This window comes from Choristoneura fumiferana, chromosome 15 (assembly GCF_025370935.1).
Source record: "Choristoneura fumiferana chromosome 15, NRCan_CFum_1, whole genome shotgun sequence".
NCBI classification, from domain to species: Eukaryota; Metazoa; Arthropoda; class Insecta; order Lepidoptera; family Tortricidae; genus Choristoneura; species Choristoneura fumiferana.
Genome location: NC_133486.1, coordinates 6,400,824 through 6,413,574, shown reverse-complemented (window position 1 = coordinate 6,413,574; position 12,751 = coordinate 6,400,824). Strand labels below are relative to the sequence as shown.

The 12,751-nt window shown below is 36.0% G+C and overlaps 2 protein-coding genes across 4 annotated transcripts; both read right to left on the bottom strand.

The window, feature by feature from the left end:
• Nucleotides 1–1,113: 1,113 nt before the first annotated feature.
• On the bottom strand, nt 1,114–5,690 carry LOC141435775 (uncharacterized). 2 transcript variants are annotated; one of them, XM_074098589.1, is made up of 4 exons: nt 5,503–5,690; nt 5,138–5,286; nt 3,538–3,679; nt 1,114–2,043 (listed from the first exon to the last, which is right to left on the bottom strand). In XM_074098589.1, the coding sequence occupies exons 2-4, from the start codon at nt 5,268–5,270 to the stop codon at nt 1,686–1,688; spliced, it is 633 nt and encodes a 210-aa protein (XP_073954690.1). In that variant the 5' UTR covers nt 5,271–5,286; nt 5,503–5,690; the 3' UTR covers nt 1,114–1,685. The 2 variants fall into 2 exon arrangements, with proteins under 2 accessions (XP_073954690.1, XP_073954691.1); XM_074098590.1 differs by having other exon boundaries at nt 3,538–3,676.
• A 1,639-nt stretch (nt 5,691–7,329) lies between these two features.
• LOC141435765 (uncharacterized) lies at nt 7,330–12,396 on the bottom strand. Of its 2 annotated transcripts, XM_074098575.1 has the most exons (4): nt 12,018–12,396; nt 11,574–11,702; nt 9,523–9,617; nt 7,330–8,471 (listed from the first exon to the last, which is right to left on the bottom strand). In XM_074098575.1, exons 1-4 carry the CDS (start codon nt 12,021–12,023, stop codon nt 7,391–7,393), a joined length of 1,311 nt encoding a protein of 436 aa, XP_073954676.1. In that variant the 5' UTR covers nt 12,024–12,396; the 3' UTR covers nt 7,330–7,390. The 2 variants fall into 2 exon arrangements, with proteins under 2 accessions (XP_073954676.1, XP_073954677.1); XM_074098576.1 differs by lacking the exons at nt 9,523–9,617; nt 12,018–12,396 and having other exon boundaries at nt 11,574–11,649.
• Between the last annotated feature and the right edge of the window lie 355 nt (nt 12,397–12,751).

The window sequence follows — 12,751 nt, the reverse complement described above, 5'->3', positions numbered from 1 at the left end:
GAGCGCCAAAGTCTTACAGTAATTTTTGTTCGAATCAACGTTTGTCGCAATTTTTTCCCCACTGAAACCTTAAATTTTTCTGAAAATTTTTAAATGGTTTTTCTATAGAAAACTATAGGTTAGGTTAGATTAGGTTAGGTTTGTATTATAACAATTCTGAACAATTACTGGATTCAGTGAAAAAGAGTTCTGACAAACATTACATTTGGACTTTCAATAAGTATGCGTGCCGATATATGGAGCCCTTTTAAGAGTTCCGGAGCCAAAAGGGCAAAACGGAACCCTTATAGTTTCGCCATGTCTGTCTGTCTGTCCGTCCGTCCGCGGCTTTACTCAGGGACTATCAATGCTAGAAAGCTGTAAATTTTGCACGGATATATATGTAAAGTATGCCGACAAAATGGTACATTAAAAATTCAAAAAAAAATTTTTATGTTACCTCCCAGAGACGTAGAGTGGGGGTGATTTTTTTTCCCATCCAACCCTATAATGTGGGGTATCGTTGGATAGGTCTTTTAAAACCAATTGGGGGTTTTCAAAGATGACTTTTCGATTCAGTGATTTGTTTGCGAAATATTCAACTATAAAGTGCAAATTTTCATGAAAATCGAACGTCCCTACGGAACCCTATTTGGGCCTGTCCGACACGCTCTTGGCCGGTTTTTTTGTTGTATTTTGCCATGCGTTGCCATGCCCACTACTTTATTCCAATGAAGCTAGCTCATTTATTACAGAAATACGTTTGAATTATTTAAGGAAAGAAGTATAATTAACTATTATTTATTTATTACCTACTGTATTTATGCTATCGGTTATTCTGTAAAACATGTCTTAATCGTGACAATGTAGTATTATACTTAACCATACCATAGACTACTTAATGGATCACAAAAGTTCCGTCCGACATAAAACGTATCCTCGTTTTCCTCTTTGGTCCCAATGATAGTTATGACATTTATTACGAAAAAGTCCCGAACAGGTAATACATGATTCAGGCACTCCGTTAAAAAAAAGTGATGATCACAATTTAACAGTATTTTCGACTGAATTTTTTAGGTACTCAAAGGACGCAAGCTTGTTTTTTTGAATTTAATTGATTAAAAATCGTCAGGGTAAATATTAAAAAGTTTATTAAATAAGTAATGAAATATGTACTTGTGTTTGTACAAATTGGAAGTCACGTGATTTAATAGTTGTGTGTATAGGCTTTGTTTTTTATTACTTTAATAGTGTCCCACTTCCTAGGCAGAGGTTTTCCTTCTGCCATACGTCCTTGAAACAATTATTAGTAAAATTATTAACATTTTCTAGCTGTGATTTTTATCAGGCATGTCTTTCAACTTCTATAGATAGACCTAATAATGTACAGTATACAAGGCGTGTGGTGTAGCGCGTGACTAATAAATACTTATAGCTTTTAATTACAATAAAATATTTTTCCCTATAAATAAAACGGAAGCTAAAAATAATGTACCTAATGACTAGCGATGAGTTGAATCTTGAGTCTTTTAACTAGAATTAAATTGTCAGAAGTTGTTTTTTTTTTTTTGTTGGCCCAATAATGATCCAACTGAGTTTGGACAAATAACTATTTGACTCGACATTGTGAGCGCTTTCTAATTCAAGTCAAATCGGAGCGGCAATGTGGCGGACGCTTTAGCTTCCTAACCGATATATTTCAAAAATTATTCTATAGCGCCATCTATATTTTCGAACCCGCACTCGCTCGCCGGCGTAACGTACGGTAGCTCCATGTGGGTTCCGAACTCCGCCTCATACAGAACCTGTTGAATTTTTAAACGCGCGACCGCGTTTTGTTTCGAACTCAACCGTTTCAAAATGGGCGCGCAACTCAAAAGGAAAAGTTCATCGGGATCAGTTCTTTGCGTTTCTTCTTCTGAGGAGTTGAGGCGGGTTTTCTTGGTGGCCGGTTGTGAGTCGTCGTCATAATCGAATTTGTCGTGGAAGGAGAGATCGGGCAGAGACTGTTGTGGACGGCGAGTCTCTTCCTCGGTGTCAGAGTCTTCGTCTTTTCTTGTTGTGCTGGAATAAGACATAAAAGCAATGTTTGTTTTTGATTTTCTCGTGCACTCTTCCAATGAAGTAGTGTAGTGTCCCATCTTCAACGAGGTAACAATTAGTTTTTGTCTCGTTTAAAAAATGCAATATTCACTATGATATTCACAAACAATTGTTCAAACAGTTAATTTTGTATGTATACTAATGTTTTATATATGTGTTATATATTCATTGTATATAGTTAGGTATTTGAGGTATACATATGCATTTATATTTATTCAAATGTTTTGCTCTATTTGTCGATCCTTGTTTTTTTTTATTGCTCCTCTACCACTCAAAGGTTGACTGGCAAAGATCCCTGCAGGGATAAGTCGGCCTTTGTACTTAACACTTACTTTTTTATGCACCTTTTGTTTTTCCTTTTTGTACATAAAGAGTATAAACAAACAAACATAACAAACAAACATTTTTTTTCACACTGACTTTTTTAAACCTTTTTTTGCTAAATATGTGCGAATTAAAAACATTTTACTAAGGAACTTTAAAAAGCGTCATAAATTAAGAACCTTTACACTGTTTTATTGCGTAATGATCTTATTTTTCATCTTTAAAACTGTAGTGGCTTGGAGAAATTAACTTCATTTCCTGTTAAATGTTCCCTTTAAGTTACCTAATAAAATCAAAACTAACCAGTTGTAAAAACTAGCTTTACCTCGTGACTGCGCCCCTAGAAAAATAAACAAATAATAGTATGCCTATAGTGCCCTATCCTGCGAGGAAGTTCTGCTAGTGCGCTATCACATGAGAGTTTTGAAAGATCGCCATCTGTGTTTCTCAAGAAACTGTCAAACAAATCCTAGTGGTTTCGGCTGAGCGTTATCCGTCAGTCAGTCAGTAAAGTTACTCATACCTACCTATACTAGTGAGAGGTCTATTAGCGTGAATAGAACCTTTAATTTTTTTATAAAGCTATTATAGAAAACAAATACCGGTGCCGCCGGCTTCTACAAAAACACCGACCGCCCACATTACTAATTAAAAAAAATCTACACCTAGGTATATATTATCTGGCTACTGTGGCATGTTTGATGTCCTTATGTCCTTTTAATTGAGGATGTATAGTACTCATTTCCAGTATTTATTTTAATAATGGTAATTTTTCGAAGAAGCAGAAGCCGTGGTGGCCTAGTGGTTTGACCTATCGCCTCTCAAGCAGAGGGTCGTGGTTTCAAACCCCGGCTCGCACCTCTGAGTTTTTCGAAATTCATGTGCGGAGTTACATTTGAAATTTACCACGAGCTTTGCGGTGAAGGAAAACATCGTGAGGAAACCTGCACAAACCTGCGAAGCAATTCAATGGTGTGTGTGAAGTTCCCAATCCGCACTGGGCCCGCGTGGGAACTATGGCCCAAGCCCTCTTGTTCTGAGAGGAGGCCTGTGCCCAGCAGTGGGACGTATATAGGCTGGGATGATGAATTTTTCGAATAAAAATATAAAAGTAAAAAATTGACAATGTACCTGCCGTGGTTGGGCTCCAGATGTGGCAGCAGAAAACGCATGGCTTGGTGGTACGGCCAGCGCGTGCGGCCGCCGTGCGTGCGTTGTAACTTGATGAACGAGTCGCGCAGCGAACGCCACCGCTTCTTGCACTCTGCTTCTGCTTGTGTGGACAGATGGCTATTATAAAAAAACGCCGCCAAAAAAGACAACTAAAAGTAAAAATAATTATGCACTACCTAGCTGTTGCCCGCGACTTCATCTGCGAAGAATTCGTTTATCCCTATCCCGCGGGGACTATGCTGATTTCCCCCAAAATTAGCCTAAGTTAATTTAGTACAAGTACCTAGTAATATGTTTTTTTATTTAAGCGTCGTCGGTGTCGGGGGACCGCTAAGGTTAACAGGAAACTAAAGTACATATGTTGTAAGTATTAACCTTAGCGGTCCCCGACACCGACGACGCTTAGATAAAAAAAAATTACTAGGTACTTATACTAAATTAACTTAGGCTAATTTTGCGGGAAATCAGCATAGTCCCCGCTTAGTTGTCTTTTTTGGCCGCGCGTTTTTTTGTGTGTTGGGGGTTTTTTAAATTTATAACTTAAGTTTTTTTATTTCATGTTACATTGGTGTTTCAAATTTTAGGTCTCAAATATGTTTGAAAGTAAAGTAACTACCCATTATGCGTCTAAGATTCCTACCGCAGCGAACAAAAGAGCTGATGATCTTGATAAAACATGTCGAAGAACCATCACTAGAAAACCTGCTTTCAAATAAAAAACCGCATCCAAATCGGTCCACCCGTTTAAGAGCTACGGTGCCACAGACAGACATACAGACACACATAGCGGTCAAACTTATAACACCCCTCTTTTTACGTCGGGGGTTAATAACAGTGGAAGAATTAAAAATCCGACACTGATGTAGGTACTAGCGTCCAATCGGCTTTGAGGTAACTGAAACGAGAGCAAAAAATTTTTTCGCGCTTTTACGTAAAGGCCGCTTTTCCCTTTTGTTTACGAGTGCGAAAAAAGTGTGGACAACACAATTAGACTAATTGGAAGTTTTAAAATCGCAACAGAAGCAATGTTGTAATGTAACAGATGTTAGTGCTCTTTATCGCGCATTTCTACGAAGACTTTTGTAAACAATACAAGAGTATGGTTTTTCTGTGATGGCCGTTTTGGCGTGAAAATAAATATAAAAAAGTACCCATTATACAAATTAATAAGACAGTGTGCTGGGAAAATCGCTCATAAAACCGTTCCAGAGTAGATAGGACCAGCACGGCAGAGGTGTCGTTCGGTCCTTCTGACACTTACACTATATAATACGAGAGTGAGAGGGACGGTACGATACGAACTTTGATTTTCGAATTCCAGAGTACCTAGCCCCCCCCCCCCAGTTCACGGACCGAAAGATGTAGTGTAGATCGACCTACAAGAATGATCGAATAACTCGATAAAGGTAGATTAAGTCCCCGATATCCGTGGATACATGGTTGAGTTACTCGTAGGTGAAGCTATTGTACCTAGGTTAGGTTAGCAGAAGACGTTTCAGGGTTAGAAAGAAAAGTAAATAAGAGTCACCAAAAATATTTTGTTAAAGTTAAAAATTACCTGAGACATTAAGAGATTCTTGGACTTCTTTCCACGCGTCGTCCCTTAATTTAGTTTTATTAAATCCGCTAACCGTCTTGTCATATAAAATCGGCCTCTTCTCGACCTCCTTTATTAAATCCAATTCATTCATTGTTCAAAAGCACTGGCTGAAAAACGAAAACCGATGACTTTTTAAAAAGTCGAACAGCGCGGGAAAACAACACGAGGGTTAAACGTCAAACGAAAAAGTTACAAGGTAAATAGAAACGCGAATCTTTACTTTTTACAATTGAAAATGAAGTAAATATAGCCTATTTTAAATGAAGAATATTGTGCTTTTGCACATGACATGATTGACTAAGTAGATAGTAAACAAAACTTACCTATCGATCGTTTCGAACGCGTGGACGAACTGTTTATAGCGTACTTTCAATCGTTTTACCAGCAAATTTTAATAAAGTAGCTCACCAGGATTGCTACAAGGGTGTTATTTGGAGGGCCGGCATATGGGCAATGAGGGGTGAACGCCGCACGGTACGCGCGCGCCGTGCGTATCGAGCGGCGACGCGCGGCGCCGCGCTGCCGTGCCGACAAATAATCTATAGCTACCCATAGTGTGTGTCATTGTCATTACAGGTGTGTACTTATAGGTAAGCATAAAATACGCAAGCCACGAGCTAAGTCTGATTAAGGGGCCGATTTTTATCACATTTAAGAACAATCAAATTACACAAAACATTATATTAAATTTCAAGTCGATATTTTTTTTTGTACTATTTCGGAAAAATCATCATTTTAACTTGAGGAATTTTGAAGGAAGTTTTCCTTCACTCGAGCTAATTTCAAATAATTTCGCACATTATTTCGAAAAACTGAGAAGTGTGGGCGCGTTGGAATGGAACCCAAGATTCTGTCTGAGAGGCCATACTACTAGCTAGCCGCTACCTTTTTTTACCCGACTGCCCGAAGGAGGGTTATGTTTTTCAAGCGTATGTATGTATGTATGTATGTATGTATGTGGGTATGTATGTCCATTTCTTTGGTCCTCGCTGCAGCCTAAACGGCTGGACGGATTGTAACATAATAATAATATGAGGTATCATTGGATTCGTCATAACTGTCGGAGTGACATAGGGTATATAATATTTCAATATGGCGTCTGCGAAAAAAAATATGGCGAAGGAATAAAAAAATATATTTTGTATTGTAACAATATGTGAATCAAATGAAAGCTATTAATTAGCCCATTCTAAATATATATGGGTTATAATACTTTTAATCTACTATATTCACAGAAATATGAAAAAGTATAAAATAAAAAAACATTAAATTTAAAAAATCAAAAACCCGACTGCCTTAATAACTAAAAGGAAGAAAATAAGTCTAGTGGTCTAGAACTCTGTCAAGAAGCTCATTTAAGGTTCAACAGTCGGGACCCATTCAAATCGTAACCAGCTCAAAAAACCTTGGTAATGGGTCCCGACTGTTGAACCTTAAATGAGCTTCTTGACAGAGTTCTAGACCACTAGACTTATTTTCTTCCTTTTAGTTATTAATTTCTTCATTAAGTATTAAAATTAACTGTTATAATAAGCTTAAGTGGTTTTATTTTAAATAGAATAGAATAATATTTTATCAGTTCGGTTAATAATGAGTAATTACATGTTAGTAAAAAGATTAAAAAAAAACTTTGTATATTCTTATACATAGGTACTTAATATATTTTATTTCAACATTTTCAGCACTGTTTGGGAGTCCAACTCGACCTGTTTTTTTATTTATATATTAAAATAATACTCGCTTTTTTGTTTCTTACTTATTATGTTATTTTATTGATTAGTTCTTTAAAAATATCTGAGCAAAAGGAGTGTCGAACCTGTGAGCTTCTATTTATTTCACTTAACTAAGTACTTTAAGTCGTTTAATAGTTTACATAACAAAACTAAGCTATACTCTGTGATAACATTTAATATATTTTAACATACTTTCGATAAACTTTAACAACAAAAAATATGACTCACTTCAGTAGTTAGTAAATAAAACTAAACTTAAGTACTTAAATAATAGTAACAAAAAACTAACTAACTCTGTGATAACATTTAATATTATTAACATACTTTCGAAAACAACAACAAAAATCTATTCAGTAGTTCATTAAAATAAAATGGAACTATGACCCTAATTCTATGACCTAATTCAATCATTCGAAATCAAGTACCTACTCACTGATACTTACATATACATTAATTATAGTATTAATCTTAAAAAAAATTAATGCTTGGTATTAATGATATGCAACCTTAGATATTCCTTTATTGCAAACCTTCTTTTACACAACTCGCATTCGAAATCTTTTATGTCCGTATGCACCGCCGTTTCATGTCTAAATTTTTCGGAACGGGAGTAAAATTTCTTTCCACAAAATTTACACGCAAAGTCTTTTTTGCCAATATGTCGCTTTTTATGGGCTATGAGGCCACTTGCATCGCTAAATTTCATTGGGCACAACGGGCACTGGTAAATCTTGCTTCCTGTATGAGTGCGAATATGTCGTTTCAGAGCTGATGGGTCGCAGAAGGCTTTGTTGCAGTATTTACATACGTTGGGACGTTCATTAGTATGTGTCATCTCATGTTGCTTCATATTATGATAGTCCGTGAAAGCCTTGTTGCAGTAACTGCAAATATGCTTCTTGATACCCGAATGGATTTTATTATGTGTGTAAAGTGCAGCAGCTTGCGTGAATCTTTTACCGCATTGCTTGCAAGGAAACGGCCTCTCTCCGGTATGCGTCCGAAGATGTATTTTTAAATTTGTAATGTTTTTTAACTCTTTTTGACATACATGACATTGCACTCTCTTACATTTATGTGAGCGTGACACATGATTACTTACTTTCTGTGCTGTAGGAAATTTCTTTGGGCAATGGCTGCACTGGTAAATTGGTTTCAAATGTCTTTGCAAATGATTAGTTATGCCAACTATGGTTTTAAAAGATTTAGGACATTGGCCACATGTCAATTTTGCATCAGCATCTTTAATGGAGTGCGTTTCTTTATTGTGATTATCGTTTAATTCCTGCTTTACTGAACAATTAGGAATAATTGGCACGATGTCTGCTTTCGTGCTAATGAAGTGACCAGTTTTTAATCGTGCAATCATTTTCGGATCAATTGGGATTTTAACTAAGATTTGTTTGGATTCTTTTTCTTTCGTTTGTTTCTCCTTCTTAACTTTTATTTCGGATTTCGACGCATTATTTGTATTTTGCTTGCTGTTGTAGTCAGTTCTAGCTTGTGATAGCAGGCTCTTTATGTTTTTGTTTTCCGAAATGTGTTTTCCTTTATGTATGCTAGTCAATAAAAAAAACAAAATTTTAAAACACAATTACCACAGTACTATATACTATTACATGTAGTGTTAGTAGTAAAGTACTAGATGTATTTATGTAAATTATAATGTAATGATGTTGTATTGAATAAATAAATAAAGTAAACTAGTTTTCACAGTCATTTTATTATGGCCTGCTGTGACTTTATGTAAACTTTCTTCAAAAAAACACATCATTAAATTAATATTTTTGTTATTCAAACAAAAAAAATTACAATGCAACACAATACAATACAATAACTCTTTATTACTTTATTCTTTGTTGGTGTCAACACATAGCAAGCAGTACAGAAAACGAGTATATACACAGAGACTTTCTCAGGTAAGCAATAGGCGGCCTTATCGCTTCAGAGCGATCTCTTTCAGGTAACCTTTACAAAAAAAAATACTCAATACTCAATACTTTATTGCACAAAAGGTGAAGCGCGTCAAATTTCGGGAGTGGGGGCCACCGCGAGGCACGCCGTGCTAACTTTATCTGGCTATAACTTCGTAATTTAAAATACTTAGGGCACAATTACTAAAGTCCAGCGATTGTTATAAGACAGTAGTATCGACACTCCGAAATTATTACACATGGAATAGATTATTTGAATATATATATATTTTTTTTTATTCGACTGGATGGCAAACGAGCAATTGATGATAAGAGATCACCACCGCCCACAAACATCTGCAACACCAGGGGTATTGCAGATGCGTTGCCAACCTAGAGGCCTAAGATGGAATACCTCAAGTGCCAGTAATTTCACCGGCTGTCTTACTCTCCACGCCGAAACACAACAGTGCAAGCACTGCTGCTTCACGGTAGGATTAGCTAGCAAGATGGTGGTAGCAATCCGGGTCCTACCACCTGCACTAATAAGTGTAAAAGTATACAACAATGACCAGAGGTGCCAAATTTCAGTAAGTATTCTGTTTTAACCTACCTATTGAACTTGTACACCTCTTTATTAACTCTACTACACGTTATTATAATATCTATCTACTTAATAAAAAGAATAAGTTCTTACTCGGCATCTTTGACACGAGATACATTGTGCAGAACAAAATCTTTAGATTCATAATCACTGCCAGATGAAGGTCGCACAATTGAAGGTTTGAATTCCTGCAAATGAAATGTCGGAAATGTGCTGTTTGTTTTTAGGGTTCCATATGAAGCCGTCTTAGAGTGCGACACAGGGTCCTTGATGGGCAATGTGCACCAAAGCGAATTGCGAATGTTACTGGCAACAAAGAAATCATTTCCGTTTAAACTTTAAACGAATATGAAGCGAATATGACTGACTTTCGGGGCCCCCGTGAGGGCACGGGCCCTGTGTTGCCTTACCTATAGGAAAGACGGTACAGTCAAGTGCAAAAATAAGTATCTATTTGAAACCCTCAAAAATATGTTACAACGGCCTTATTGCGTCGGAATAAGAGTCTGTGGTACTTATTTTTGAAACTTTGAATAAGTTCATATTTTTACACTTGACGTCTACAGGACTTCCGTATACAGTCAAAGAAGCTGAATCGCGTACCAGGTTGGAACCTTATCATAATTAATGTGGATATGATTTCTTAGGCAGAAGTTTGATATATACATTATGACATTAGTAGCACAAAGGTTCCATCCTCGTACGTGATTCAGTTTGTTTGACTATACCTCTAAAGGGAAAAACGGAACCCTTATTTATATGATCACTCCGTCGTCAAGACATTTTTCTTAGAATTTCAAGTAAAAATTTAAAAATTGTAACCACTGATCAGACACATGGCGCCGCGAGTGTTTTTACAAGCTTTTATATTTCTTAACATCCTTATTTCTTGGTTTCAAATGTTGTAAGTTAATTTGGATCCATTTCTATTGGTCAAATTGACTTGGAATTTGGTATACCTAGGTACACAAATGTAGGCTGGGTGACACCACAAGTAGACAGTCAACGAAAAAAATCTTATAGTAGGTAAGTAAATCTTTTTTTTATAACGTTTCAAACTTTCGTGATTCTCACTCATAGTCAAAATATCATAACGGGACTTATCACGCTATTTTTACACGAGTAATATTTAAGAAGATTTTTTTTTTATTATTTTTTTGAAGAACTCGCGCTGCTAGGCAGACTTGACAGCCCACACTTCAGTCTACTCGTGACCACGGCAACTGTAACGTTGCCGAAACGTCGAGGTAAATATTACTCGTGTAAAAATAGCGTAATATTTTTTTTTCAACGTTGTTAAGAAACCCACGATAAAATTATAGGTATTTGGGGATTTCCGTGAGAATATTTGCGAAATCCCGGAAATTCAATTAAACAGCTAGACCTATGGTTTACGATTGCGAAGCTGCGGGAAAAGGCTATCTCGCTATCGCCAATGAAAATATAAGTGTACTAAAGTTGAACGATCAATACCTATAAAACAATGAAAGCTTGAGATCACGGAAGCACCTAGGTACATACTCCGTGAGGGAGGCTTCTTCCGTTGAATTCACTTACGCGTGTGTGTGTGTACCTACCTACATACCGCTGTATCTGTCACTTTCAAGCTAAAACAGCTGAACATTTTGGATAAGATTTGTACAATATTTATAGCGTTCCTTTAAAACGTCTTTTTGACAGCTGTCACTCGGCTGTCACCCGCCATCTTTGATCTCTCTGCGCTATACCATTGCCCTGTACTGTATCAATTAAGAGAATAAAAAAATCTAAAAAATATAAAAACAACAGTTTTTATTAAAATATATATTCAAATACGGAACAAGATTTATTATGCAGATGTTAAGTAGATAGACCTTCTGGAATAACATTGTAGGCTAATTTTTATCCCAATAGTTCCACAGGATCGGGATTTATACATGTAAAATTCCAATATCTTAATGATTAAGTCTATATAATGTATACATATGTGGCTCTATAGAGCCACGAAATATTGCATGAGTGTTTTTCATGCAAAGTAGGTAGGTAAAGAAAACAAAATTGCAATTGCAATGACAGGCCCAAAGGTTCGCGCTGGCGACGACGCGGGCAAAATTTTGTAAGTACCTACTTACCTACTTAAATAAATAATAATGTTCAATACGTACAAGCTCATCCTGATTGACATGGTTAAATCTTGCTACATGCTTTTCCATGTCATTTTGACGAAGGAAAGCCCTTGAGCATGTTTGGCATGGAAAGATATTCGTTCTCTCAAGTACAACAACTGGATTATTCTGAAATAGGTGTATGGCATAAGATATACCTAGATAACACTACATATTCACGGAAAGTACTAAGTGATGTTGTTGATCAAAACAGAAAAAAATGATATATTAAAACCGACGTAACTCATTGATAATAAATACTTACGGTTCAACTTCTGTCCACTTTCCCCAACATAGAAGTAATTTCGATGTATGATAATAATTATTCAAACGCTAAGCTCTAGTATTTATTGTTTTAAAACTATTTATTAACTACCAAAAACTAAAAAATGAAAACCAAACGGGATATTTTTATTATTACATATAATAAAATAAAGTACTTACATTCATTTTGTTACATGGGGAATATCTAGATGACTTTTTTAGTAGCAATAATTAAAAGAACATCGTTGAATAATCGTCAACACAAAGGAAAGAAAGGTCATCAACTCGTCGCTAATTATGTTTTAAATCGTGACGTATTTAATTATCACTTAAATTATTTTTATTAAGTCAGTAATTTCAAACTTAGTTTATAAAAATAATTTTAGTAACAAATTGAAATTCCATGACCAGTTCATAAAGCAAGATAACATCGTTTTGAATCACTGTTTTCGAATACTTGACTCGCATTATTCGCAGAAGTTTGATGCTGTTATTTGACAGCTACCCGATAAGCACAATCATTTGTTTTTTAAAGATTTTAATTTGCCGCGCCAATCAAAAAAAGTTTCTTTGACACTCTCGTTGTACTAAACAGCAAGTTGTTTTGTTTAGCCACCAGTAGTAAATTGATTAGTGGGAGTTTTCGAATAGTTTAATATTGCGAATATAAGTACCTACAGTAGAAAGTAACGAATCTCGGCTGCATGAAATGGCGGCAAATTAGAATTGCCACACGTTTCACAGATAAAGAAATATCGGTCACACGTAGACGTAGTATTTTCCTGGACGTACACCTACTATTTTTATCAATTTAAGTAGATGAACTCAGATGAAGTATGCGCTACATTGTCGCGATGATCACTCATCAAAGTTATAGAATAGCTATCTTGGCGCATGTCTTGTATTGCAAATCC

Bases quoted from the DNA above. Each gene is read 5' to 3' on its own strand.
- LOC141435775 (XM_074098589.1), bottom strand. From the start codon at position 5,270: ATGAATGAATTGGATTTAATAAAGGAGGTCGAGAAGAGGCCGATTTTA. The intron at 3,680-5,137 runs GTAATTTTTAAC...TGTCCACACAAG, and splicing joins AGAATCTCTTAATGTCTCAG to CAGAAGCAGAGTGCAAGAAG. The intron at 2,044-3,537 runs GTACATTGTCAA...GTCTTATTCCAG, and splicing joins CTGGAGCCCAACCACGGCAG to CACAACAAGAAAAGACGAAG.
- LOC141435765 (XM_074098575.1), bottom strand. The intron at 9,618-11,573 runs GTACGTATTGAA...TTTCATTTGCAG, and splicing joins ATGTCAATCAGGATGAGCTT to GAATTCAAACCTTCAATTGT. The intron at 8,472-9,522 runs GTAAGAACTTAT...TTTATTGACTAG, and splicing joins TCTCGTGTCAAAGATGCCGA to CATACATAAAGGAAAACACA.